At 42.0% G+C, this 25,074-nt stretch overlaps 1 protein-coding gene across 2 annotated transcripts in view; it reads right to left on the bottom strand.

Moving 5' to 3' along the window:
* CSMD1 (CUB and Sushi multiple domains 1) overlaps nucleotides 1–25,074 on the bottom strand; it is a 1,903,837-nt gene that overhangs the window by 518,559 nt on the left and 1,360,204 nt on the right. For both annotated transcript variants that reach the window (XM_082715632.1, XM_082715633.1), the window contains exon 10: nucleotides 23,296–23,417. In XM_082715632.1, the coding sequence (XP_082571758.1) occupies nucleotides 23,296–23,417 (122 nt within the window). The remainder of the gene's footprint in view (nucleotides 1–23,295; nucleotides 23,418–25,074) is intronic.

Genomic DNA, 25,074 nt, shown 5'->3' with positions numbered 1-25,074 from the left:
AGAAAAGAAAACTAGTTGGTCTTATATGTTCGGATAAAAAATTGTGCTTATTAAAAGCTGGTGGCATCACAATTCCAGACTTCAAGCTCTATTACAAAGCTGTCATCATCAAGACAGTATGGTACTGGCACAAAAACAGACACTGTTTTGTGTTTTTTAGATCAATGGAACAGAATAAAGAGCCCAGATATGGACCCTCGACGCTATGGTCAACTAATCTTCAACAAAGCAGGAAAGAATGTCCAATGGAAAAAAGACAGCCTCTTCAACAAATAGTCTTGGGAAAATTGGACAGCCACATGCAGAAAAATGAAACTGGACCATTTCCTTACACCACACATGAAAATAGATGGTTTCAAGATGGCTGAAAGACCTAAATGTGAGACAGGAATCCATCAAAATCCTAGAGAAGAATACAGGCAGCAACCTCTGTGACCACCACTGCAGCAGCTTCTTCCTAGAAACATTACCAAAGGCAAGGGAAGCAAGGGCAAAAATAAACTTTTGGGACTTCACCAAGATAAAAATGTTCTGTGCAGCAAAGGAAACAGCTGACAACACCAAAAGACAACTCACAGAATGGGAGAAGATATTTGCAAATGACAGGTCAGATAAAGGGCTAGTATCCAAAATCTATAAAGAATTTATCAAACTCAACACCCAAAGAACAAATAATCCAATCAAGAAATGGGAAGAAGATGTGAACAGACATTTCTCAGTAGAAGACATACAAATGGCTAATGGACACATAAAAAAATGCACATCACTCATCATCAGGGAAATACAAACCAAAACCACAATGAGATACCACCTCACACTAGTCAGAATGGCTAAAATTAACAAGACAGGAAAAAAAAAAACAGATGTTGGTGAGGATGTGGAAAAGGGGGAACCATCCTACACTGTTGGTGGGAATGCAAACTGGTGCAGACACTATAGAAAACAGTATGGAGGTTCCACAAAGGGTTGAAAATAGAGCTACGCTACAACCCAGCAATTGTACCCCTGGGTATTTACTCCAAAGATACAAATGTAGTGATTTGAAGGGGCACATGCACCCCAACATTTATAGCAGCAATATCCACAATAGCCAAACTATGGAAAGAGCTAGATGTCAACTGACAGGGAATGGATAAAGATGTGAGACAGACAGACAGACAGACACACACACACACACAGGAATACTACTCGGCCATCAAAAATGAAATCTTGCCATTTGCAACGACATGGATGGAACTAGAGTGTGTTATGGTAATCAAAATAAGGCAATCAGAGAAAGACAAATATCATATGATCTCATTGATATGGGGAATTTAAGGAACAAAACAGAAGATTGTAGGGGAAGAAAGGAAAAAATAAAACAAGACAAAATCAGAGAGGGAGAGAAACCATGAGAGACTCTTAAACACAGGAAACAAACTGAGGGTTGCTGGATGGGAGGGGGTAGGGGAATGGGGTAACGGGGTGATGGACACTAAGGAGGGCACATGATGGAATGAGCACTGAGTGTTCTATAAGATGATGAATCACTGACCTCTACCTCTGAAACTAATAATACATTACGTGTTAATTGAATTTAAATAAAACTTTTTAAAAATTGCTTATTAGATAATCTTGTTTTCTGATTAAAATACAGATAGTCTCAGATTTTAATGGTTTTCGATTCAATATGCGACCATAAATTAGCCTCTAGAAAGTTGGATTTAATTTTTCCATAGAGGCGACACTCCGCTCTGGCTGGGTTCCTGGACTAGTCCTCTCAGGGCACTGCAATTCACACACAACTTACTGTGCACACTAGAACCATGCAGTATTCTCGACAGTGCTTCCTACACTGCACACTGTTTCTCCTGGAAAACCCACTCCCTAGTTTTAATGGGAAATGCCTCAAGAATTTCAACTCCCGGGGAGCAATCCATTATCTTCCCCTAACCTTCCATATTTGTACCAGTGTTCTATTATGAATAAGGGGCTTTATTTGCTGTTAAGGAGCACAGTAGACTCAGAAACAAAAGATTGATGGAATTCTGCAATCAGTGGCTGGGAAACCTAGTTCCAGGCAGCAGAGCAGGAGCTCTGTTTTATGGCTGCCGAAACAGTAGTTCTGTGCCAGGCGATGCCAGGAGAAACCTCATACTTCTGCTGCAGCATAAACATATTCCATAGCATCTAATTATTTTCTTTTTACAAAGTCGTTTAGGTGCACTCAGAGAACGGTCTAAAGAAATGATCTCTCCTCCTTCCTCCCCTGAAGCATCCTATTATTTTCACCTCCTAAGTAACTCTCAAATCTGTATCTTCCTTTTGACTCTCACTTAATTCAGGTGAATCACCAACATATCTGTTCAATACCAGGGTTTCCTTAATGGCAACCACAGGAGGGGGTTTTGTGAAAGACCGCTCTTCTGAACTTTCCCTACTACATGATGCTACTGCTCAGGGGGACGGGCCCTGAATGAGAGACCCAGCAGTGACCCTGTCCAGCACGTACCCCAGACGAGGGCAGAGTAAGACGGTCTTCGTTCGGTCGAATCTATTCTTGGTTTCTGCCGCGAGGCTGGGAGGCTGCTGATGAACAGGGAGCCGCATGGACGGTGTCCCCTTCTCCCCGAATCACCTCCCCAAACTCCCCTTAACAAGCTGCTGAGCGGCTCATAAAGGTAGATAAGACCCACTTTGTAATAAATTATTAAGACGAGAATCTCATTGTGAACAAGTTTTTACGCACCATCACCCAACTGGCCTCATCAAACGTTGATGTTGCTGCATATATTTAAAGGGTGGATTGTGCAGACTGACAGGTAAATGGTACGGTGAAGGTTTTCTGTTTTCCCTATCTGCTCATCTTAGTTATGGGTGATGCCCTGTAGTTTTATATTTTATTGCGACTGATTTCACAGGCGCACATCTGATGGACCAAAGTGGCAATTTCTGAAGATGAGCTGGGAAGTAGAAGAGGAATTTTCTCGGTGTCGAGACAATTCAGATAAGGTTAGTGATAAAGAATTACAATCTTTTGAATCATTTCACTGCACTAATGTGGCATGAAACACAAGAGGAATTTCGTCTTTAGAACGAAAGCCGCATGCCATGGGGATTGCGTGGGGAATCGAGCTGTCCTGTTCACTGCGCATTGCAAGTGGAGAGCAACTTACAAACGAAGCACTGGCTTCGGCAAAACCGAAGACACTTAACGGCAAATCACAGCTACTCAGTGTGTAATAGTGCCGACTGTTTCACAGCGACTGAAGCTCAGAGTAAAGTTTCTGCTGTGAAGCCAAAAGTCATGTTGGTGGAAAGGCTCAGGAAGCAAGTTACTTAGTAGCAGAATTTATTGGCCGGAGAAGGCAAAGTCAAATACTTGGTAAAACCTTAGTAACACGGCATGAAAAATTATCGTGAGTACACACTGAGAATTCCAAGATAGGACGCAGTGTGAGGAGGGGCTGGACTGATCGCCCAGCACATTGAGGGCATGTCCCTGATACGGAGAGAACCTTCTAGAAACAGCTTCTCCACAAAGTAAACAGTCAAAGATCTAACCGGAAATAAAAATGGTGGTAACATTTAAGAAAAATTTTCTGCGATACGTAGGTGCTTTAAAAAGGCAAAGACCAAGACGTATGTAAATACTTGCTCTCCTGTCCAGAAACAAAAGATCTTCGAGAAACAGTGTGAGTGTCTGGCCAGGTGACACCGGTCCATTGTGGATCTCACAGGAGGATTTGCCTCCACTGCTGACACAAACAACAACCGAAAACAAACACACAAAACCCTCATGTTTTCATGACATTCTAATTGTTCACAGTGAGGTATGTGGTAAAAAGCTTTTGGACAATGCTACAAGAAATCATTAACTTTGTAAGATAGAGACAAGTTTCAGAATCTTGCGAGACTGTGGACACGTAGACACAGAGCATCAGGGACGACGAGAGGGCTGCAGAAATGAGTGTTTTCAGTCATTTTTCATCAAGTGAATCTGCTAAATAGCTTTCCTCAGCCCCATGGAGAAAGTGACTAGGTTTTAAGTAATATTATTGAAGTTAAAAGAAAACGGGAACATTGGAGAAACTATGTTGCAAAGGAAAATTCTGAACTGTTTCCAGGGCCTGCTTGGGTTTAGGACAGGGACAGCTATCAAACACCTCCTGTCTTTTTCAAAACTTCTTGGAAGAAGTGTGGGGTACCTTCCCCTGTTCACAGAAGTGGGCAGCTGGAGGAGGAACCTGCTCTCGGAATCTTCTGTTCAGCTGCACAGCTGGACTTTGAGGGAAGGGGACCAATGTTGTGACTGTGGTCTGGCACCATTACCCCTGCCCAAGTTCTTGGGGTCTAAGAAAGAGGATTACCCAGCTCCGTCTAAGAAAGAAGACAGTCCATGGCTGCAACGTGAGTTTCTTCCATGCGAGAGCAATGTTGTTTTCAGGGATCAGGACTGAAGACAGAAACTCTCCTTTCAGTAAAAAATGAAATCCACGTGTGCTTAGATAAGTTCTAAACTGAGAACATAATACTGTGCAACAAAAAAGCACAATTTTCATACAGAAGAGATATATTTAATTTTGTTTGTACTTATAAAGGTCCTACTTCTTAGGTATGTATAGATTTATAAGAAAGCAAGAAGCCAACAGTTGCAGATAATATTTTTCAATTGTTACGCATATATTTGTGTCTGATCATATCATGCAGTGGGAAAATTTTTTTAATCTTGTATTAAATTGTACTTTAGGCTCCATTTCTATTCTTACTGATTTACGGTTTAAATAGCAACTTTAGTATTTCACATGATTAATGACCTTGAGTTTGTGATTAATATAATTTCACTAAAATATATTTACTACCTTTATTTAAGTCAAACTCACTGAGCCTATCTTGCTGAAAGAAAGAAAAAATTCTATTTTGTCTTAAACAAGTTATTTAACAGAAATATATGTTTTTCTTATAGGTTTATAATAACTAATATTTAAAATAATAATAAAAAAAATCAGGTTCAAGAAATGTAAACAAAACTCTTGTTCATTTTCTTTTATAGAGTTGGACAAAAAGTCATTTCTTTTTGTTTTTTTCTTAAAAAAACAGAAAATGACTGTGCCAAAGGCTATAGGGTCACACACCATGTCTTGTTAGCATCCCACAGAAGAAATTTGCGATAGGACTGTGGTCTATTGGAAGAAGGTATGTGAAAATAAATAAATAAATAAATAATAAAAGTGGTTTATGTTACAGAATTATAAATAAATAAATAAATAAATGGAATGATTGAGGAAAACGGTTTCACACTCTGTCCAGTGGGCGCCCCCTCAGGAGCAGGGCGCGACGCTGGCAGGGACGAAGGGACGCACCGAGCCAGTGGCCCGTGCGACGGTGAGCCGCTGACACCTGCCGTCGCGGCGCACCTCCACCCGGGCGCAGTCAGGGGACGGCGTGGCACCGGCGTCCTGCAGCTGGACGTCGCCTCCAGCTCTCGTCCCGGGAGAGACCAAGAAAGGCTGCTTGAGCCACGTCACCGTCCCTGGCACCGCGCGCCCGCCCTTCCCGACTCTCCAGCCTTGAGCACGAACGTGATGCTCGGACACGAGCCGGGTGCAGGTGTGTCCAGCTCCGGACCCTTCAGAGTGAAGGCCGCTCCTGCTAGGACGGCAGGCGTGCGCTCCACGGCCTGGCTCAGTGGGCCCCGGCGAGTGCCTCCCTCCCGGGAGCACCGACCCCGTGATCACTGGGCCACATTCCTGCATGTTCCAGCCTATGTCCTCTCTTGAATATCTGCTCTTGGGGACCTGACCCCGTGTCCCGAACTCGTGCTGCCTCCCCGTTCTGGGAGAGATGTGATGTGCTGGTACCCTCCCCTGCTGCTCCCTCTGCAGGCCGCCCACCACAGCCTGCACATGGCGGCAGATGTCTGCCCACGTGTCCGCTTCCCTCTAGACCACAGGCCTGCAGGCTGCAGTCCACACACCACATCCGCCGTGCCAGGCCCCGCCAGTCCACACACCACATCCGCCGTGCCAGGCCCCGCCAGTCCACACACCACATCCGCCGTGCCAGGCCCCGTCTGGCCTCCACAGCAATGGTTTCTTTCTTCTTTAAAGTTGTGGGAGAAATGCAACGCAAACATGGCAGAGACAGCATGGCCTGCAGAGCCTACAAGGTATATTATGTCACCTTGAGGGGGAAAGGTTTGATAACCCCTGTTCTAGGTCCTGCGGTCTCTGACAGCAGGAGCCAGGCCTTGCTGTACCCGGGTCCGACACGTCACGGAAGTATAATAAATGTGGACCGAGCCCATAAATACGGGGGCAAGGGCATCCCCCGAAAGTAGGCGAGCAGGAAATGAGCGTATTTCTTCCAGGTGGGTAGAGGGAGTTGATACGTGTGCTCCTGATAATACGTAAATGCTCACATTCTACATTTCGCTATAACTTTCCTCATGGGTGACTGGAAAGATTCCAGGTAAAAGCCTGGGAGAAAGAGAACGGGAATGAAGGCTCCAGGGACACGGTGAGGAGCACGACTGTCCCCAGCTGCTCAGGCCCGAAGCCTGGGGTCACATTTCGTGCTGCGCAAACTCAATCACCAGCAAATCTTCTTCTGTCTCTTCCATAAAATGGGTCCAAAATCCGGCCACTCAGCACTTCGGCCCTCATGCTCATTCCGGCCACACCGGCCTTTCTGTTCCTCCTCAGTCATGCCCAAATCCGCCCCCCACAGCGCGCTGACTTTACCTACACTAACCTCCCGTCTCCACCCCCCCCACCCCCACATCTCCCTTTGCTCAGCTCAGGACAGCCCCGCCTGCAGGCCCATCAGCACATCACACCTAACGTCCATGACCTTGACCACAGCAACCTCTATCCCTCTGCTCCGGTTTTGGGGTCATTTACTTGTTTGTTTGCTGTTTGTGGCACCCCTTAGCACTGCCCTGAGCATGCTGTGACCCTAAGCCCTAGAGAGCTGACATGCGGCCACTCCAGGACCGTCGTACATAATCGAGGAGCAAATAAAGAGAGAAACAGGGAACACACGTTATGTGCGCAGATGTCGCAAATCTGCTTTCTTTGTTAGAAGGGAGTGTAGCATCACACCCCCGACTCCCTACTGACATCACTACTCACTTCTCAGTGTGAACAACACGAGACCTGTGTCCCAGAATGCGCCAGCCACCTGTCTGTCCCAACAAGCCTGGGTCAGGTCAGCACCCGTCTCACTCTGCTTCTTGAGCTGAGGCAGCGTTGGAGAGCGGTTGAAGAGGGACACTTTCAGTCTTTGTGACTCCGCTTTAAGAAAAAACATTAATAATAGAACCTACGACATAGAATATGTAAGGATTCGGTGAAATAATGAACATAATTTATTTCTTTTTCTAAAACCAGCTCATTTTTCAAGCAATATTAGCAGATATCTTCTGGCACTTTCTGTATTATAGCATCTCTCACTGCTCCCATCCTTGAGATACTTGGAAATTTGAAAGGATGAGTATATATTTGGAGTCAAAATACATATTAAAATCTGTAAAATTCAATGCATCTGAAAACTGATTGGCTGCAAGCTTCGGGGAGACACAGTGGGCATGCAGTCCTGGGTGCACTCCCTGAAACGACAGACCGCCCTCTGGGAGCCTGGGAGAACACAACAGACTTTACAGGATACGGAGCTTCCTATCATGACTTCTGTATTGTAAATCCTTTTTCAGGTTTGTTTCATAAAGGTATAAAAAGGGTTTTTTCGATGATATATTTTGCTATTCATAGATCAGTTGGATATTAAACTACAGTGTGGTTTGTGAACTGTGTATAGATGTGACTGATGACAAGAATTACTCACTCTAGGGCATCACACGCCCTCTGCGCTCAAGCCCACGGCCAGCTCGGACAGAAGACTGTCTGCTGCATGAACATGCGTACTGTGATGCAGGTACCTCACGCCATCTTGCTTCCCCAAACCCGGACTTGGTTTCTGATCCTTAAGGGTGAGGCTAGCCACTGCTGGAACAGAAGCCTTCCCTAATCCCACAGTGACAGTGACAGCCCAAGCTTAGAATGAGGAAGACGGCTCATGGCAAAGGTCTGAAGACAAGGATGGGAATTTTGTGGACCTATATTCTGAAGTGCTGGGAGGAATGGGGAAGCAATCATAAGCAGCTATGGAAAGAGGAGCCTTATGAGCACAGTGGCATCCTTTCAAACCTCCGAAAAACAGAGGTGCGGTTTCCGGAGGGAGGGCAGGGCTATCCCTTGGGAGAACAGCATTAGCGTTTGGAAGGAAGGACAGAGAATTATTGGAAACTTAAAAAAAAAAAAAAGTCTTGACGCAAAGCTTGAGATCTGAAATCAGCCCACAGACTTGTAGTTTTTGCATATTTTTGAATTCAAGAAACTTATATCTCCACTACGTTTTGAACCAAGTAGTATATACCAAATTAAGGGGTTCTCAAAAATGTCTATTTATTTTTTATAAGATGTATTTATTTATTTGAGAGAGAGAGCAAACATGAGCCATGGGGAAGGGTAGAGGGAGAGAACCTTGAAGCAGATTCCCTGCAGAGCAGGGAGCCTGACATAGGGACTTGATCCCACAACCCATGAGATCTCCACCTGACCCCAAACCAAGAGCCAGATGCTTAACTGACTGAGCTCCCCGGCGCCCTCTAAAATGTCTTTTTAGAAAAAAGCATTTTCAGGCAGTTCATTACAAAGATCCCTCTGAACAGTGGCAACTTCCCTTTGTCCATCAGAAAACTTCTCTACGTAGGCTGCAAACATCCTCAGAAGCGGTTTAACCTCAACACAACAAAAGGAAGTGGGGAGATACGTGGATACCAAGCATAAGGCATTTTCATAAGTTAAGAGGACTCAGAGCCGACGCACACCTACAGATAGATCTATTCCGATGCGAGAATATTTACGTGCACAGACTCCACTCAGACAATCCATGGGTGCCCAAAGACCTAGAGCATCAGACGATCTAAGTCATCTGTACTTTTGCTCCACAGGAGTGTAACATGCATGAAACGGATTCCACCTCATACACCGACACACAAGAATGGAATGTTTTTATGAATTTTTAAAACCAATTTTATTTGCAACTAACAAATTATAAAAAATTACTTATTTCAATGGAAATGAATGATTGTCATTTCTTGAAGTTAGTGGAGGTGGAAGATGTATACTGTGTTGAAGGCCGCACAGAAGAGCGTTCTTATTCTGGAAGTCTACCTCATGTTGTAGACATTCCATTTACCATCTGTAATGTGAAGTGATGTCTTTTAGATTTATTTATTTATTTGAGAGAGAAAGAGAGCACTGGGGAAGGGAAGAAGGAGAGAGAGAGAGAAAGTGTCAAAGACTCCCCACTGATCACAGATCCCTATGTAGGCACGGTGTTCAGTCTCACAACTCTGAAACCATGACCTGAGCCACAATCAAGAGTGAGATGCTTAACTGAATGAGCTACCCAGGCAGCACTGACTTGAAGTGATGTCAAAGACTGACACTGAAGAATTGAATGTATTCTAGTAATAGATATATATGACTCCTAAAACCAACCAGACAACCAGCCAACCAATGAACCAACCAACCAATAAATTATGGGAAGGAAAAAACAAAACAAAACTACTCTGAGTGCCTTTCATCAGTTAGTGTAAGGTCAGACTGAACGCAACGGGATCTTCATTTATGGATACGTGAGGACATACTTAAAGAGGCTCTGCACTCACACAGCAGACTCAGATCCACAGGCATACACCATCGCCACAAGCTTGCCGAAATACGAGTATACGAGTAACTTTCAGGGATTTTTATAATAATTTGGGAGCTCGTTCATTGCCTCTTTGGATAAACCACTTTATGAAACACAAACAATGTGACACGGATAGCTGATCCATCATCTAATCTTATATCTGCTCAGTGCCTTCGTTTCTTTACTATTATGAGAACTTATCAGAGACACTAAATGGCTCAAAAACGACAACAGGACAGAGGGAGGATATATGGAACCAAGACCAGAGGAAGCTAATGGGAAGGCAGGACGGACTGATACAGACTTGGACTAGTGAACTTACACCGGACTTTAGGACCCATATCTGTCGTAATGATGGCCACTGCAGCACTGCTTATGAGAACAGCATTTTGGAAAGAACTGGAATATCTATTAACCTGGGATGACTGAACGAGTTTTAGCACACCCACACCTGCACGGACATCCTGAAGACCTTAATGTGGGTGAAGTAGACATATAAATAAATAGATCTAGGGAGGTGTCCATGTTTTATGAAGTGAAATTAAGCAAAGGATTGCAGGACATTAATAATACGTGTGTATATAAAAATACATATATACATGTAAGATACATTCATATGTTGTACATATATGTTTGTGTGTAGGTATATAGATAGATATATATAGATATATCTCCACAATTGTGCACACATATAGATACATGAATAATCAAATACCTATATTTATATAATTACAGAAAGGCAGATTTGGGGCAGAGAGTAGAATTTAATTTGTTCATATCTTAAATGTGAGAATTTGGATGATATATACTTTCTCTGTGTTTTATTTTATTTTTCAAAAAATGTGAAATACACATTTATAATTCAGAATGATATCATGTGTATGTGTGTGTTCTTAAGGGTTATATGATGAATTCTTTGCACTGTGTCTCATTGCCGTCTAGGTCAGTGGTTTTCGCAGACTACAGACAATACAGAAAGAGGACAGGCAAGAAGAAACCTTCAGGAGAACTGCATCTTAAGGCAGAAATGAGAATGATATTTTATTACAGAAGAACAATGAAAGGAAATGTCTGAAGAGAAGAAAGGCACATGAGGTGAAGGGAATGAAGAAAAAATAATTTTTTATTAATCAAGATGAAGAATTCTGGAGATCAAATGTCTAGCACTGTGACTATATTAATGATACTGTATTGTACACTTGAAATTTGCCAAAAGGGTAGATCTTATTTGCTCTCATAATTAAGATAACTCAATTAACTTCATTTAAAAGAAAAGGTAACTATATGAGGGGATAAACATGTCACTCATCTTGATTATGGTAATCACAATGTTTACCTATATCAAAACATCACATTTTATGCCTTAAAACTATATAATTTTTTTGTCAAATATACCTCAGTAAAACAGGAATAAAAAAACTGTAGAAATGCATACTATAACTGTGGATAAACAAATGTTAGCTATATAACATTAATATGTTGACTTTATGATTGTTGAATTTGTTATAATAAATTTCATTTTCAGTTCAATTCTGCCATGACAAGTTATAGCAACTTTATTCTAAAATGAAGCTGTGTCATAGGGAAGTTCTATTTTTAATTTATTGAGGAATCTCCACACTGTACTCCAAAGAGGCTGCACCAACTTGCATTCCCACCAACAGTGTAAGAGGGTTCCGCTTTCTCCACATCTTCTCCAACACATGTTGTTTCCTGTCTTGCTAATTTTGGCCACCCTAACTGGTGAAAGGTGGTATCTCAATGTGGTTTTAATTTGAATCTCCCTGATGGCTAGTGATGATGAACACTTTTTCATGTGTCTGATAGCCATTTGTATGTCTTCATTGGAGAAGTGTCTGTTCATATCTTCTGCCCATTGTTTGATATGTTTGTCTGTTTTGTGTGTGTTGAGTTTGAGGAGTTCTTTGTAGATCCTGGATATCAACCTTTTGTCTGTACTGTCATTTGCAAATATCTTCTCCTATTCCGTGGGTTGCCTCTTTGTTTTCTTGACTGTTTCCTTTGCTGTGCAGAAGCTTTTGATTTTGATGAAGTCCCAAAAGTTCATTTTCGCTTTTGTTTCCTGTGCCTTTGGAGACATATCTTGAAGGAAGTTGCTGTGGCTGATATCGAAGAGATTACTGCCTATGTTCTCCTCTAGGAGTCTGATGGATTCCTGTCTCACGTTGAGGTCTTTTATCTATTTTGAGTTTATCTTTGTGAATGGTGTAAGAGAATGGTCAAGTTTCATTCTTCTACATATAGCAGTTTTCTATTCATGCAGTTTTCCCAGCACCATTTATTAAAGGGACTGTCTTTTTTCCACTGTACCCTGAAATTGCACTACTGGGTATTTACCCCAAAGATGCAGATGTCGTGAAAAGAAGGGCCATCTGTACCCCAATGTTTATAGCAGCAATGGCCACGGTTGCCAAACTGTGGAAAGAACCAAGATGCCCTTCAACGGAGGAATGGATAAGGAAGATGTGGTCCATATACACTATGGAGTATTATGCCTTCATCAGAAAGGATGAATACCCAACTTTTGTAGCAACATAGACGGGACTGGAAGAGATTATTCTGAGTGAAATAAGTCAAGCAGAGAGAGTCAATTATAATATGGTTTCACTTATTTGTGGAGCATGACAAATAGCATGGAGGACATGGGGAGATGGAGAGAAGAAGGGAGTTGGGGGAAACTGGAAGGGGAGGCGAACCATGAGAGACTATGGACTCTGAAAAACAATCTGGGGGTTTTGAGGGGGCGGGGGGTGGGAGGTTGGGGTACCAGGTGGTGGGTATTATAGAGGGCACGGATTGCATGGAGCACTAGGTGTGGTGCAAAAATAATGATACTGCTATGCTGAAAATAAATACATTTTTTTAAAAAGGTTCCTTCATTGAAGATTTTACATATTTGTTGCTCATCTTCTTGAATCCTGCATCAAGATAAACTCATTTTCCATATAAATTTTAAATATATATTTATCTATATAATGCTAGCTTTTGAGGACTTTTAATTCAAATATGAGGTTTTTTCAAATATGTGTCAATCATAATTTTAATTTTATTTTCCTTTTTCATTCATTTAATTATTTAAATACATATGCTTATATATATGCAAATGTACGTATATAAAGATGCTTAAGTTTGGTTTCAGACATTGGTCCATGAAATAAATGTAGTTGAGCATTTTAATCATTGTATCTATACAGGGCTCTGCAAGTCAGTGATATTAATCATAATACTCAAGCAGTATTAAAACTGCTTCCATAAAGCAAATATTCGAAGGGTCATTTTCTCCCAGTGTTCATGGGAGGGTACTAAAACTGGTAATTTTAATTCTGACCAAGGGTAGATGACATCAGATAGGAATGTAGCTAAAAGAGTGATGCTCTAGATATTTTAAAATCTTTATTTTTCCATATATGTGCTCATTGCATAAGACTTCTCGCAACACTTGACAGCACAAGACATTGGAGCTATTTAGAATCATAAATGCCCTCCGTGGACATTATAAACATGAAATATTTAATTAGGAACACTTTGGTTCGTCATGTTAGGATTCAGAAGTGATCCTGTGAGATCATCTACCAACTTCAGTCTTCCAGCAAAACGTGTCATACGAAACACAAGCCTTTCTCTCAACAGCAAAACAATCCCTATTTCAAGTAAGTTCAAAATCACTTCACTGACTTCAAGGAAGACATGGGGGTGCTTGCTGTTTCATGTTAAGAAAATGATAATAATTTGCATTTCTCCCTTGTAAGCACCTTCAAAGGCGGGAGGGATTCCACATTCCTGTACCACCTCAGAGATGCATTGTTTCAAGTGCAGCTGCTCAGCATCTGACTGTGGGGAGATGGCCACAGGGTGCCCATCGGTGAGCTGCCCTGCTCCTCCCCACTGCCAGAGTCCTACTTGGCACCACTGACAGCTATCAACACATTTCATGCGTCATCGGAAACCCAGAAAAACAACAGCCAGGTCATTAACACCGTCTTTCAAATACATGGGTCCAACCATCACTTAGAGGATTGTGAAGACCAGCAGGACACAGAGCATTTGGAATATTCTCTTTGTAAGTCTGCACATCGGTGAGAGCCACTAAGCGACAGTCACAAATACAGACCAACTAGTGCTGAGCCTCGGGCGATGGGAAAGCCTGCTGCTGGAAAATATGAACCACAATTGAGCTTAATAATGACAAGTGAGCCTTCTGTGTTGTGTGTGTGACATTCTGATGAAAAGAGTGTTTTATCTGGAAACTTATTAGTACAATATATTTAGCTATTTTTAGGACCCATATAATGTGTACACTTGTGGGACTTGTGACCTGGAAATAGCTATATAATATTAAACAAAACAAAAGTTCAGTCATAGCATAAACTTCTCTGCCTCCCCAGTGATATAAAACAGTAAATGTTTGGTCATTATTATAGCTATTTAATCAAAATCATTTATTGGGTCTCACAATTGGCCATCCGCTGTACAAGACTGGAAATTCAAAGATGTCATATACATAGGTTTGCTTGCAAAAGAAAATTTAAGTAAGTTATTTCATTCAAATTTAAGATTTCTAAGATGTACTTTCACATTTTTACCATTAAAAAATAAACAAACAAAAACACTTAAGAATAAGAAGCAATGTTTAATTCTAGATTTCTGCAAGTTAGGAACTGGTCATACAAAGCTCTGACTGTTTGGGGAATTTTCCCTATATTTTGAAGGTTTGAGCATTTCTCCTACTTCTGTTGAAAAGCATGGTCAGACGCTCCAAGAACGGCTTGGAGTATGGAGGTAATCTTTTACAACTTCAGATAGTAAAATAAAATAGAGCTTTACTTACTGTGGTTCTTTTTCCCTTTGCCCCCTCAGAGAGTAACATACATCCTGATTTACCAGGATAATTATAGGTTTTGGTTGTTTCCAGCTTAATTATTAATACATCACTCTTTAAAAGAGTTTTGGTTCAGTTAGTAAATCCTATGGTCAACCCATTAACTAGTTTGCAAGAAAATATAGAATTTCTGCCATGAATCCGATGATGAATATGGCTTCGATCATTCAGTAATACCACATTTTCACCCTGATACGGGGGATACGCTGTCTTAGTTCAGGGAGTCTGACAGGACACACAAGCACACAGCAGAGCCATTCTTCCAAGAACTGCGAGTTTAGCAGCATGGCTGGGGAAATAAGCTTGCAGAAGCCAAGTGGCAAAATAAGAGTGGAATGGTGTCGGGTCCCCGGCCATGAAAGATAGATGTTGTGAAAAGGACCTTTCCCCACGGACCATAGAGAATTGTTGAGGGTTTAATGCTAAAGAAGAACAGACTCGTATCTTACCTCTGTCCTCACTGCTGTAGAATTGCGGGTGTCAAGGCACTGTGGTGGGAGCTCCCATGAACACAATTTTAGCTCAAGATTCATATTTGAGCATTAAGTATCAAAATTATGAATGTGTGTAAATGATTACTCTAATTCTAACTCAAGGACTTGAGCCTGCCGAAATGGCTGCTAAGAGAGCGAACATAAAGATGTCTGTGGAAGCGTCACTGACGACTATGGAGAGCGGGACAGTGCGGACACCTGTTGAGAAGAAGAGGCTGGTGGAACACTGTACCCATTAAAAACTGTAAGTAATATCTGGAGATGTATACACTTTGTATCTACTAAAAGTGAGTTATATCTGGATACATATTGTATATTATGTATATGCATTACATATACACATACATATGCAGCATGTTACAGAGTAACAAAGCAATCTGTAAAACTGTGGTGTAATATTTAAAATTAAAACGTGCCATTAAGAACCACAATGAAGAGGAGGAAGGAAGGCAATAAAGGAAAACCATGTCCTTGTGTATGTATCTGTGGGTAGAAACACAGATGCAAAAGTCTTAAAAAAGTACACAGCAACAGTCAGCACTGAACATCCTGGGGACCGAAATGTTTAGTTCCTTTGCTTTTTGCTTTCCAGTTATCTGTGTCCTTTGACTTTGTAAAATAGAGATCCCATATTTGTTTTATTAAATGCCCATTTATATACATGTTCAGTTTTTTAAAGATATTTCCCATTAATTGTGGAAGATCCGTGAGGAAGGTGGAGAACGGGACACGGCGAGCAGCTGAGCTATCTCACAGCCATCACACTGCACGCTACGCAAAGACGCTGACCTAGAGTACTTGGTTGCTAGAACACTGGCAAATGGAAAAGGGAGAGTGAATCCAGACTTAGGGGTGAAGGAAAAATGCTCAATAGAGGAGGCAGAGGAGGAAAAGAGTCTAGAATCAAGGTCACTGTGTGGATATCACGACAGTATGAGGGACTCAGAGAAAGGCTGTTGGAGGGGAAGCAGATTGGTAAGGTAGAGAGAACCAATGTGCTCTCTATCTGTCCACTTCAAGGACTGCTAGGCTGCCCCAAAAACGCCCTGGGACCGTCTGGACTTCCAGCACGGTGCTTAGGTAAGCTGATGAGGTACACATCACTGTCATCAGAGAAGACAGTGCTTGAAGCAACGGAGGTAAGAAGAAGAGCTGAGAGGTGACCCTCTAAGAGTAGTGGTAACATTAATAACTTTGAGGTGTTCCCATACATGGTCATTCATCTGATAAACACAGAAACACCATCAGGTTCAATATTATCACTATTATTAAGATTATTGGCAAATGAGGAAACTGATAGAGAGATTTCAGGTTTTTCCCAAAGCACACGGCCAGGAAATGGACAAAGGCTGGAGCCTGGGGCTTTAAGTAACGCATCTGGCTCTCTCCCACCATGCCACTGCCCTGCAAGACCCCGGAATCATGTATCTGGGGAGAGACGATCATAAAATTAGAATTGTCTCTTAAGGTGAATCGGAGATGAAAAGGAAGTAGAGAAAGGCCAGAGCAAAGAGAAACGAGCTGGAGCATGGTGGCCACAACTCCCTAGAGACTTCTGTTGGCTTGCAGGGGCCTCAGGAGACAGTGAATTTCTCTCAAGGTGCACTTCGGGGGAAATCAGTGACCATCATGGGCCTAGCATCCCTGCAAAGGGACGTTTTGCTGTGAGCCTCCTTTATTTGACTTTATCAGGCTAATGGCTTCTTGCCTGGTTTTCTCATCTTTCTTCTGACATGGGATCTCCAAGCAAGCAGAGATCTCAGCTGCTGTTTGCCAGTCTTTGGCAACTATCAACAGTGTGTGACCCAAAAACACACGGAGTGAATAAGTGTTGTATTGCTTTTGCTACACGTGTAATTATTAATGTGCGTAAACAAGAAAAGCACTGAAAAGAAGAAAAATGCGGAAGGAGATGTGTTTAGATGCAGAGTCCTTAGTAAATATTAAAAGGCAAAAGAAAAAAAAAAGACCACTTCTAAGATATGTCAACCTAAGTGGGAAAGGAAAACTAGTTATTTCTGCCTCCTTTTCTCATAAAATACACACACATACACACACACACACACACCTCCTAGAAAACAAAACAGAAACAGAAAACTTCTGCCTTTCTGCCACAAGGACTAGATTCATTCTTTCGAGCAAGTTCTGGACATACAGTTACTGACGTGTCCTCTTGTAAAGCCACTTCTGTGTTAAAACAACACCACCACCAAAAATTCCTCAGTAGTCTGTGGACTTTTCTCACAGCACTGCTTCCTGGGTATCACACGCGTCTCCACTGCCATAAATAAGCACCATTCTAGCCTAGATCTTCATTCCCTCACATCAAGTGAACTCTTACTGGATTTTTGTCTATTCCTTCTTTCTTTCTTTCTTTCATTTTTAAATCTTCCTACTGTGGTCTGCACATTACTTACTGACAGGTGAGTCATTCTACAAATGCTGTCTCCATCGCGTGTGTGTGTATAAGTACATAAACGCGGGGACAGGAGTGTGTGTGTAATTCACGCTTTGGCTTAAGATGCAAGTGAATCCACAGTGCAGACCTTGTTTCTTGTTTTATTCTGGAGCACCAAGAAGAGATGATAAAAACGGCTGCACTTGCTCTCAGAAGGCAGTACTTGGGGTGTTGAGAGAAGACCCGGTTGGCGGGAAGCAGGGGTGGAGAAGACCCGGTTGGCGGGAAGCAGGGGTGGAGGCTTCCCCGTGGCGGGAGAGAAAGGACGCCAGGAAGGGACGCACGAGACTCGAGAAGGAAAGAGTCTCAGGAGACAAACTCGATTCGTGAACAAGGTACAAATACGAAACAGTGGTAAGGGGGCGGCGTTGGCAACGGAGGAGCGGCCACAGTGACTCGACATCCTGAGTGGACAGGGATGAAACAGCGGGTCAGAACGGGATGACGGCCAGCAGGCACTAAGGGGCACGCTGTGTGCCAGGAAGGAAGCTGGCGTGCAACCGGACTTTCTGCAGAGGTGTTCAGGGACCCAGAAGACAAGGATGGGGCCATTAAACAGAGCACATCATGACTCTGGATGGGAAAGAGGTCTGGGAAGAAAGGATAAAGTTACTCAGGACACTGTCACCACCAGTAGTCATGCCTCTGGATGTCTCTCTACCAATCTGGAAATCCCTAATGGGTAAATCTCACCTACTGAATTTATTCAAATTCCATTTCAAAGCCATAAACTATTACATGTAATATTTAGTTTTGCCTTAACTTTAAAATTATCTGAATGCAAATGAATGACTTTAAACCTGCATAAATTTGTTATTTCAAATTATGTGAAAAATCTCCCAAGTAATAAAAGTTCATTCTCCGTCCCCAGAAAGGGATCTGATAGAGAGCTGTACTTTCTTACAAGCAATAAATTTAAACCAACTTTTAAAAAATGATTTTAGATAGTAAGACTTGTTCCTAGAATAAAAGGTATAAATGTATAATTGTTGTAACTAGTTACCCATTCCCTAAATACCTCTCAAATTCATCTTCTCTTCTCCAATCCGGACACCACTGTCCTGACGTAGCCTCATATCATCTTCCATAATTATGACAAAGCCCGGATGTTTCCTGCTTCCAGTCACGTGTCCTTCAGATCTGTGCACCTGGCTCTTGGCATAGTGATGTCTCCAAGAGTACACACGGCAGCGCCACTTTATCCCCCTGTTTCCTGACCCCCAGTCATTACCATGACATGCAAACCCTTTACCTATCTTTCAGGATCTGAATGATGTCTTTTTAAATGTAGGCATTAATAACTGTGATGAAGAAGAAGAGGAGGACGAGGAGGGGCAGTGAGAGGGAGGAAGCAGGAAGGAGGGGACAGGGAGGAAGAAGAGGGGAGGGACTGAGCATTTGCCAGAAGATGTTCTAGGTGCTTCGTGCTGATACCCTGCTCTCCGCAAGGGCGTTCCCCAGGATCTGACCAAGCTGGCACCTGGATTGCCGTCTTGCACCCTCTGTAACGGTGAGAAATAAATTTCTTTGTTTATAAGGTACCCATCTCTGGTATTTTGTCATAGCAGCCTGAACAGACAAAATTCAAATGCGTAAAATCTTTGAAATTCTCAGAGTTTGACATCAACAAAAATACTCTCTAAGGAGCTCAAACTAAAATTAGGTACTGAAATTACGTCACCACAGAATGCATCTGAAATATAAATATATCTCTGCGTATACATATGAAGATACAGAGGTACACTCACATTCCATGTATGGACTCTAGCGAAAGTGGTCGGTGTTTAATCTTCCCAATGGAAACCACGTGGATGAACTTTTCAGAGCATCTGCTAATAATTCCTCTAATCTGTAATGGATGAACCATATATCACCTTCTCAAGAATTGGGTCATACAAGTTATTGCAAGTTTTACCTGAGAAAGCTGAGTTATTGAAAGTATATATGATGAAATAATTTAACAAATATCTAATTGCTGAATTAATTTTTATTGACCCTCTACTAGACGTGTACGGCAGCAACGGTTACTACACCTGGGGATTCAGAAATTTGCTTCTCCACTAAATTGGGACTTCTTGAGGTTTTTTTTTTTTTTGAGATCTATTTATTTGTATGACAGAGAGAGAGAGAGCAAGCGACTGAGCAGGGAGAGGGACAGAAGGGGAGGGAGAGAGAATCTTAAGCAGACTCCGTGCCCAGCCCTGAGCCAGAGACACTGCCCTGAGCCAGGGACACTGCGATCAGGACCTGAGCTGAAACCAAGAGCCGGATGCTCAACCCATGGCAACAGCAAGACTCCCTGGGGAAATATTCTTTAACTTCCTACCTAGAACATACTGCATAGTAATTTCTCCTAATATATATCTATATACTGTACACACACACATCATATATATGTTTAACAATTATTAGTTACAATTAATTTATTATTTAATATATGATCTGTTAGAGTATGTATAATATTTATATGTATTATATATTCAATAATAATGCAGAATATATTGATATAATTAAGAACAATTATGTGTGTGTGTGTGTGTGTGTATGAATAGATTTCTAGTATTCTTTTTAAGTTGACATTCCACAATATGACAAATTGTGATATTCATGACCCAGCTTTCTTTGGTCATTATCTCGTACAAGCGAGCTTATATTAATGCTTCGTACACATGGACACGTCACTTGATTGTGTAAGAGTCAAAGCAAACAATGAGACCAGAAGCGTCTCTAATCATGGAGAGAATCAAGGTTTCGTCCAAGATGAGCTTACTACGTAAACTCCGACTGACTCTGGGAATTGATTTCAGGTTTCTATCCTATTGTATTTCCTAAAAGTTTGCAAATCAAGTCAAACATACAGATTGGGGCAGATCATCACTCCTCATCTAGAACTCAGCGTTCATGCTTCTAGCAAGAGTCATTGTCCGGACGCCTTCTCTCTTATGCTCAATGTGTAATATACCTTCATCACAGTGTGCTTAGTCGGGAAACCCCCTTATTTGGAATGTCTCCCAAGGAATCAAATTAAGCCTAATTATACTTAATGGCAATGACTGCTTCTTAATTTGGATGGTAATTCTGCTTAATTGAGATGCCTTCAGGTGTCTAAGTGGTGTTCTAGTAGAGAGTACTGGTGTGCATGAGAGCATCAACCTGCAATGTCTTGTTTCTTCTCTGAACATTTCACCAAAATAAAGGGAAAAAAGACAAAGAATTAAAGGAAGCAATGTAACCCAAGATTCCCAAAATTTAATGTATTCATTGCTGAGTGTCCAGAACCAACAAAAACTGTATGAAATCATGAGAAATGTCCATGTAAATGTAAGCAAAGATGCGACAGAAACGCGAAACTTCTAAAATGAGAAACATGTGTCCATCTAAATGGCATACATTCATTATTTTACTGATTTTTTTTTTTAGAGTTGGGCCAAGTTGAAAAATCAAATTCAAAATGTCAAAGAACACACTTCAAGCATTTTAACCAATTTTTAGGCTACTGGAGTCTGCTAAAACAGGAAAATAATGGGATCTAAAGTGCATCATAAACAAAATATGAATCTGATGATAACAAAAACCTCTTTGACATTATGCTTGTGTGCATGTGGTAGGCACACCCATTACCACAACCTTCTGGCTTCCAGAGAATTCTTTCTTCAGGCTCCCTGGGAGCTGGAGCATGGGTGTTTAGATTTAAAGAAGAGAGAAGTCTGGAGAGAAGTCGGCTAGGACATTCTAGAAAACTTCTTCTATTTTTGAGAAGACAAGCCTCATCTCTTCATTGACCATGATTATGTCACAGCCATCTTGTGACCTGAGGGGGGGTAGGGTGGGCACTACCCACTACCCACTACCCTCCCAGAGAAGAAACAAGTAGGGTTACCCCCCTAGATACAGAGGAGGAAATATCGGAATCATCAACAACGTTTCTGAGCTCCTAAATTAAACCTGCAATCTCGCTGGCTCTGCCGTTTTCTTATGTGAAATAATGCTTCTTAAAAACTTCTTCTAATACCTACAGCCAAAAACATCGTATTGAGACACTGAATAACCTATGATTTCATTTCCATATGGCACCCCTCACGGTGATAATAAAATACGGAGGTGCGGACATAAGTGACCCTCCTCCCAGAGAGAAGAGCTAATGAAAGGCCATCACAGGGCAGTGAAAAGACACCCAGGTCCTCATCCTCAGTAGGAGCAAAACAGCTGTGAAATCTTTAACGCATAGTTTACATCCCGGGGATCTCGGTCTCGTGCCTGTCAGGTAAATGGTGTTTAGACAATCGGAAGCTTCCTTTTAGATAGGGATTTTGATTATTCTAGTATGTATGGGAAGGATAGAAACTCAGATATATAGGTATATCTGTAGGATAAAAGTATTCATGATTATTCATCTGTGATCTGGGTTTAAATGAATTCTGAAAATACTGGAAGGGTTTTAATCAAGTTTCCTGACGATTTAGCTTGGAGTCCCTGCCTATCCTATCAGAACACCATGGGTTCACTGTTTCTTCCACACAAAGGCCTTCAGTACTTTGAAGTTCTTTACCTGACACATAGAATGGCAAAAATCCCACTATTCCTTACAGTGGAAGCCCACTCCACCCTCCAACTGACACGGGGAGGAAAACACGCCATCAGCATGACTCTCTTGACTCTGCGTGCTTCTCTGCAGGACCTCATGCATATCCCAGATCTCAGCAGCGTACAACACACTTCTGAATTCCAAATTTACATCTACCAGTTATGTCCACTTGAATGAATATACAGCAGGCTCCTCACTCTCTTTATGCCCAAAACCAAACCCATTATCTCTTCCCATAAGAAAACAAAACAAAAACAAAAAACAAAAACACTGGTTCTTGAGGACCCTTCCCTGGTTCAGAGTATGGAGAACCTATACTATTCCAGACAGGAACAATCTGATGCAGGGTAGGGTGTGCCCAGAGGGACTGAACACATGCTCATTCTGGTAAGGGCTTCACCACCACCTCCAAACCCATTCTTTTTTTTTTTAAGATATTTTTTATTATTTATTTGATAGAGAGAGACACAGCAAGAGAGGGAACATAGCAGGAGGAGTGGGAGAGGGAGAAGCAGGCTTCCCGCCGAGCAGGAAGCCCAATGTGGAGCTCGATCCCAGGACCCCAGGATCATGACCTGAGCCGAAGGCAGACACTTAACAACTGAGCCACCCAGGTACCCCTAAACCCATTCTTGATTCTCCCGAGTCCATTTCCTTCACAGTCACCATACCGTATCCTCCAGACTTGCCAAGAGAACAGATCTTAAAAGTTCTTACCATAATAATAATAAAAAAACTATAATTACGTGAGATGATATACGTTAACTATTTTGCTACATACGTGTGTGTGTATACATGCACACATACATATATAATTACATTCTACACCCTACAGTAAAACAATATTATGTCAATGATATCTCAGCAAAGCTGGGGGAGGGGGCGAGCACAGACCCTCCAGATCGGTGGGAGGCAACCAAATGAAGGACACTCACTGCATCTAATCCTGCACGGGCTTTCTGATAAATGTGGATCTATCTACACAAATGCAGCGTGAGCTTTTCCGTTCGAACAGCGAACAGTGAGGGTGCATGACATCTGTGCAGCTGTGTGTCGCAAACAGCCGTCTGAGCTGGAGTATTGATGGCATCAGCTTTGCAGGGGTGGACGCCGAGAGCCTTACCTTGTCCGGGTCTGTCGTGGTGATGACCCACACACAGTGAGCATTGTCCTCATACTGCACCGGGTAGTTAGGGGACGTAATGACGCCACTGGGTCCACGCAGATTGGAGCCACATGTTCTAGCTAGAAACACATAGAGATGGTATTATTTTCTGCATCATTTGATCAGCGTGGTGAAGACATAACAGAAACATAGAACATCAAATTAGCTAACCACTAAGTATGATAAAAAATGGTTCATGAACTCAAGTTAGTGAGGGAAGTTTACTCAGCCATCAGGACCCTTGTTTGGGACTTGCAACGTGCAATGGCACCCAAGGCGTTACCTTTCACAGAATGACCATGTTCCTGATACCTCCATGGACAGTGTGCAGTCAAACTGGCCCATCCCCATCCCACTTTGACTCAAAGAGAGTCCGCATGCACATGCAGCTGGACATGGATGTCGTGGAGGGGCAAGAGAGTGCAGGGGGCTCCGGAGACCCCCCACTATGCCCTCTGCTGTAGGACAATTTCATCTTCTGCACTAAAAATGAGGGTGGTGGGACAGATCATCTCCAAAGTCTCTTTCAAGCTTTAGACTCTATTCTGCAATCAACTATGCAAATTCCTTTACAGCACAGTGCAAACAGGAACTTCAAATAGAGCCGACAATTTAGAGAAAGAAAACAGACGTAAGGACTCTGAAAGGAAAAAAGGGGGAAAAAAGGACCTTAAATGGAGAGACCAAGCAAACTATAGAAATGACATAACCCACAAATATGACTGTTTTTTACTATAAAACAAGGAGTTCAACTGACCTCCATTTTAAGACAGGTTTGTTTTTGGTTTTGGTTTTTTTTTTTCCAAATCAATAGATAATTTTTAGAAATCAAGTGTCGGCTTGCAATGCAACCCAGCCTTCACATTAATAATTTGAAGTGGGTTTGAGAAAAGAGCAGGAGAAACTAATTTCACAAGAAAGAACTAATGTAAGGGAAGCTCGAGTTCATTTTTCTCAGACTTCATATTACACAAACTGATTAAACTGTCACCCAACAAACGATGAATCCCAGTCAGGACCCATCTTGCCTGTGTTCTTTTTCTTGGCTGAGCACCCACTCCAGGTCAAGGATTGCTCTGGGAGATTCAGTCACAAAACTGAGAGACAGGATTCTGACTTCCAAGGGCCATCTTATAGCTGAAGGGTCAGGAGAAACCATTTAATTGAGCTTCTCCTAATTGCCCCCAGAAATATACACTTCTTGTTCTACATATCAACATAATAGTGAGACAAATCATACCTATTCCTGATGATAGTTCTTTATTGTAATGATTAACTTACAGAGCTATCTTTCCTACAGGGTTGTGACTTTCTTGACCTTGAGAAAACATCTTTCCCTTATCCTCAGCACCATGTCCGCTGTCCGTAATTGCAGACATAAAAATGTGAGAGTAGACAAATTTTCAGTGGTTCAATACTTTGAAAATAATTAGCTAAAAATTAATCTGCTATACAATGAATAACAAAAACATGGGGTAAACAACATTTAAAATGCTGGCATTTACTATGCAAATGGATAAGATTTCTTTGATGAAGATGTATGAAAGATGGTCTGGTTTTCAAAATTCTGGTGTGTCCTGGCTCAAAAGGTCCTCCAACGGAGAGCTAACTGCCCACATATGATTCCACCTCGGCACTGAAGGACTCTAGTTTTAGGAACATGTTTTCAGAAAAGATCGTGAGCTTCAGACGGGAAGGCTTCCTAAAGCACCTTAACAACAGCACTCATGAGGAAAC

This window comes from Mustela nivalis, assembly GCF_964662115.1.
Source record: "Mustela nivalis genome assembly, chromosome: 20".
Lineage (NCBI taxonomy): Eukaryota > Metazoa > Chordata > Mammalia > Carnivora > Mustelidae > Mustela > Mustela nivalis.
This window is presented reverse-complemented; position numbering and strand designations above follow the sequence as displayed.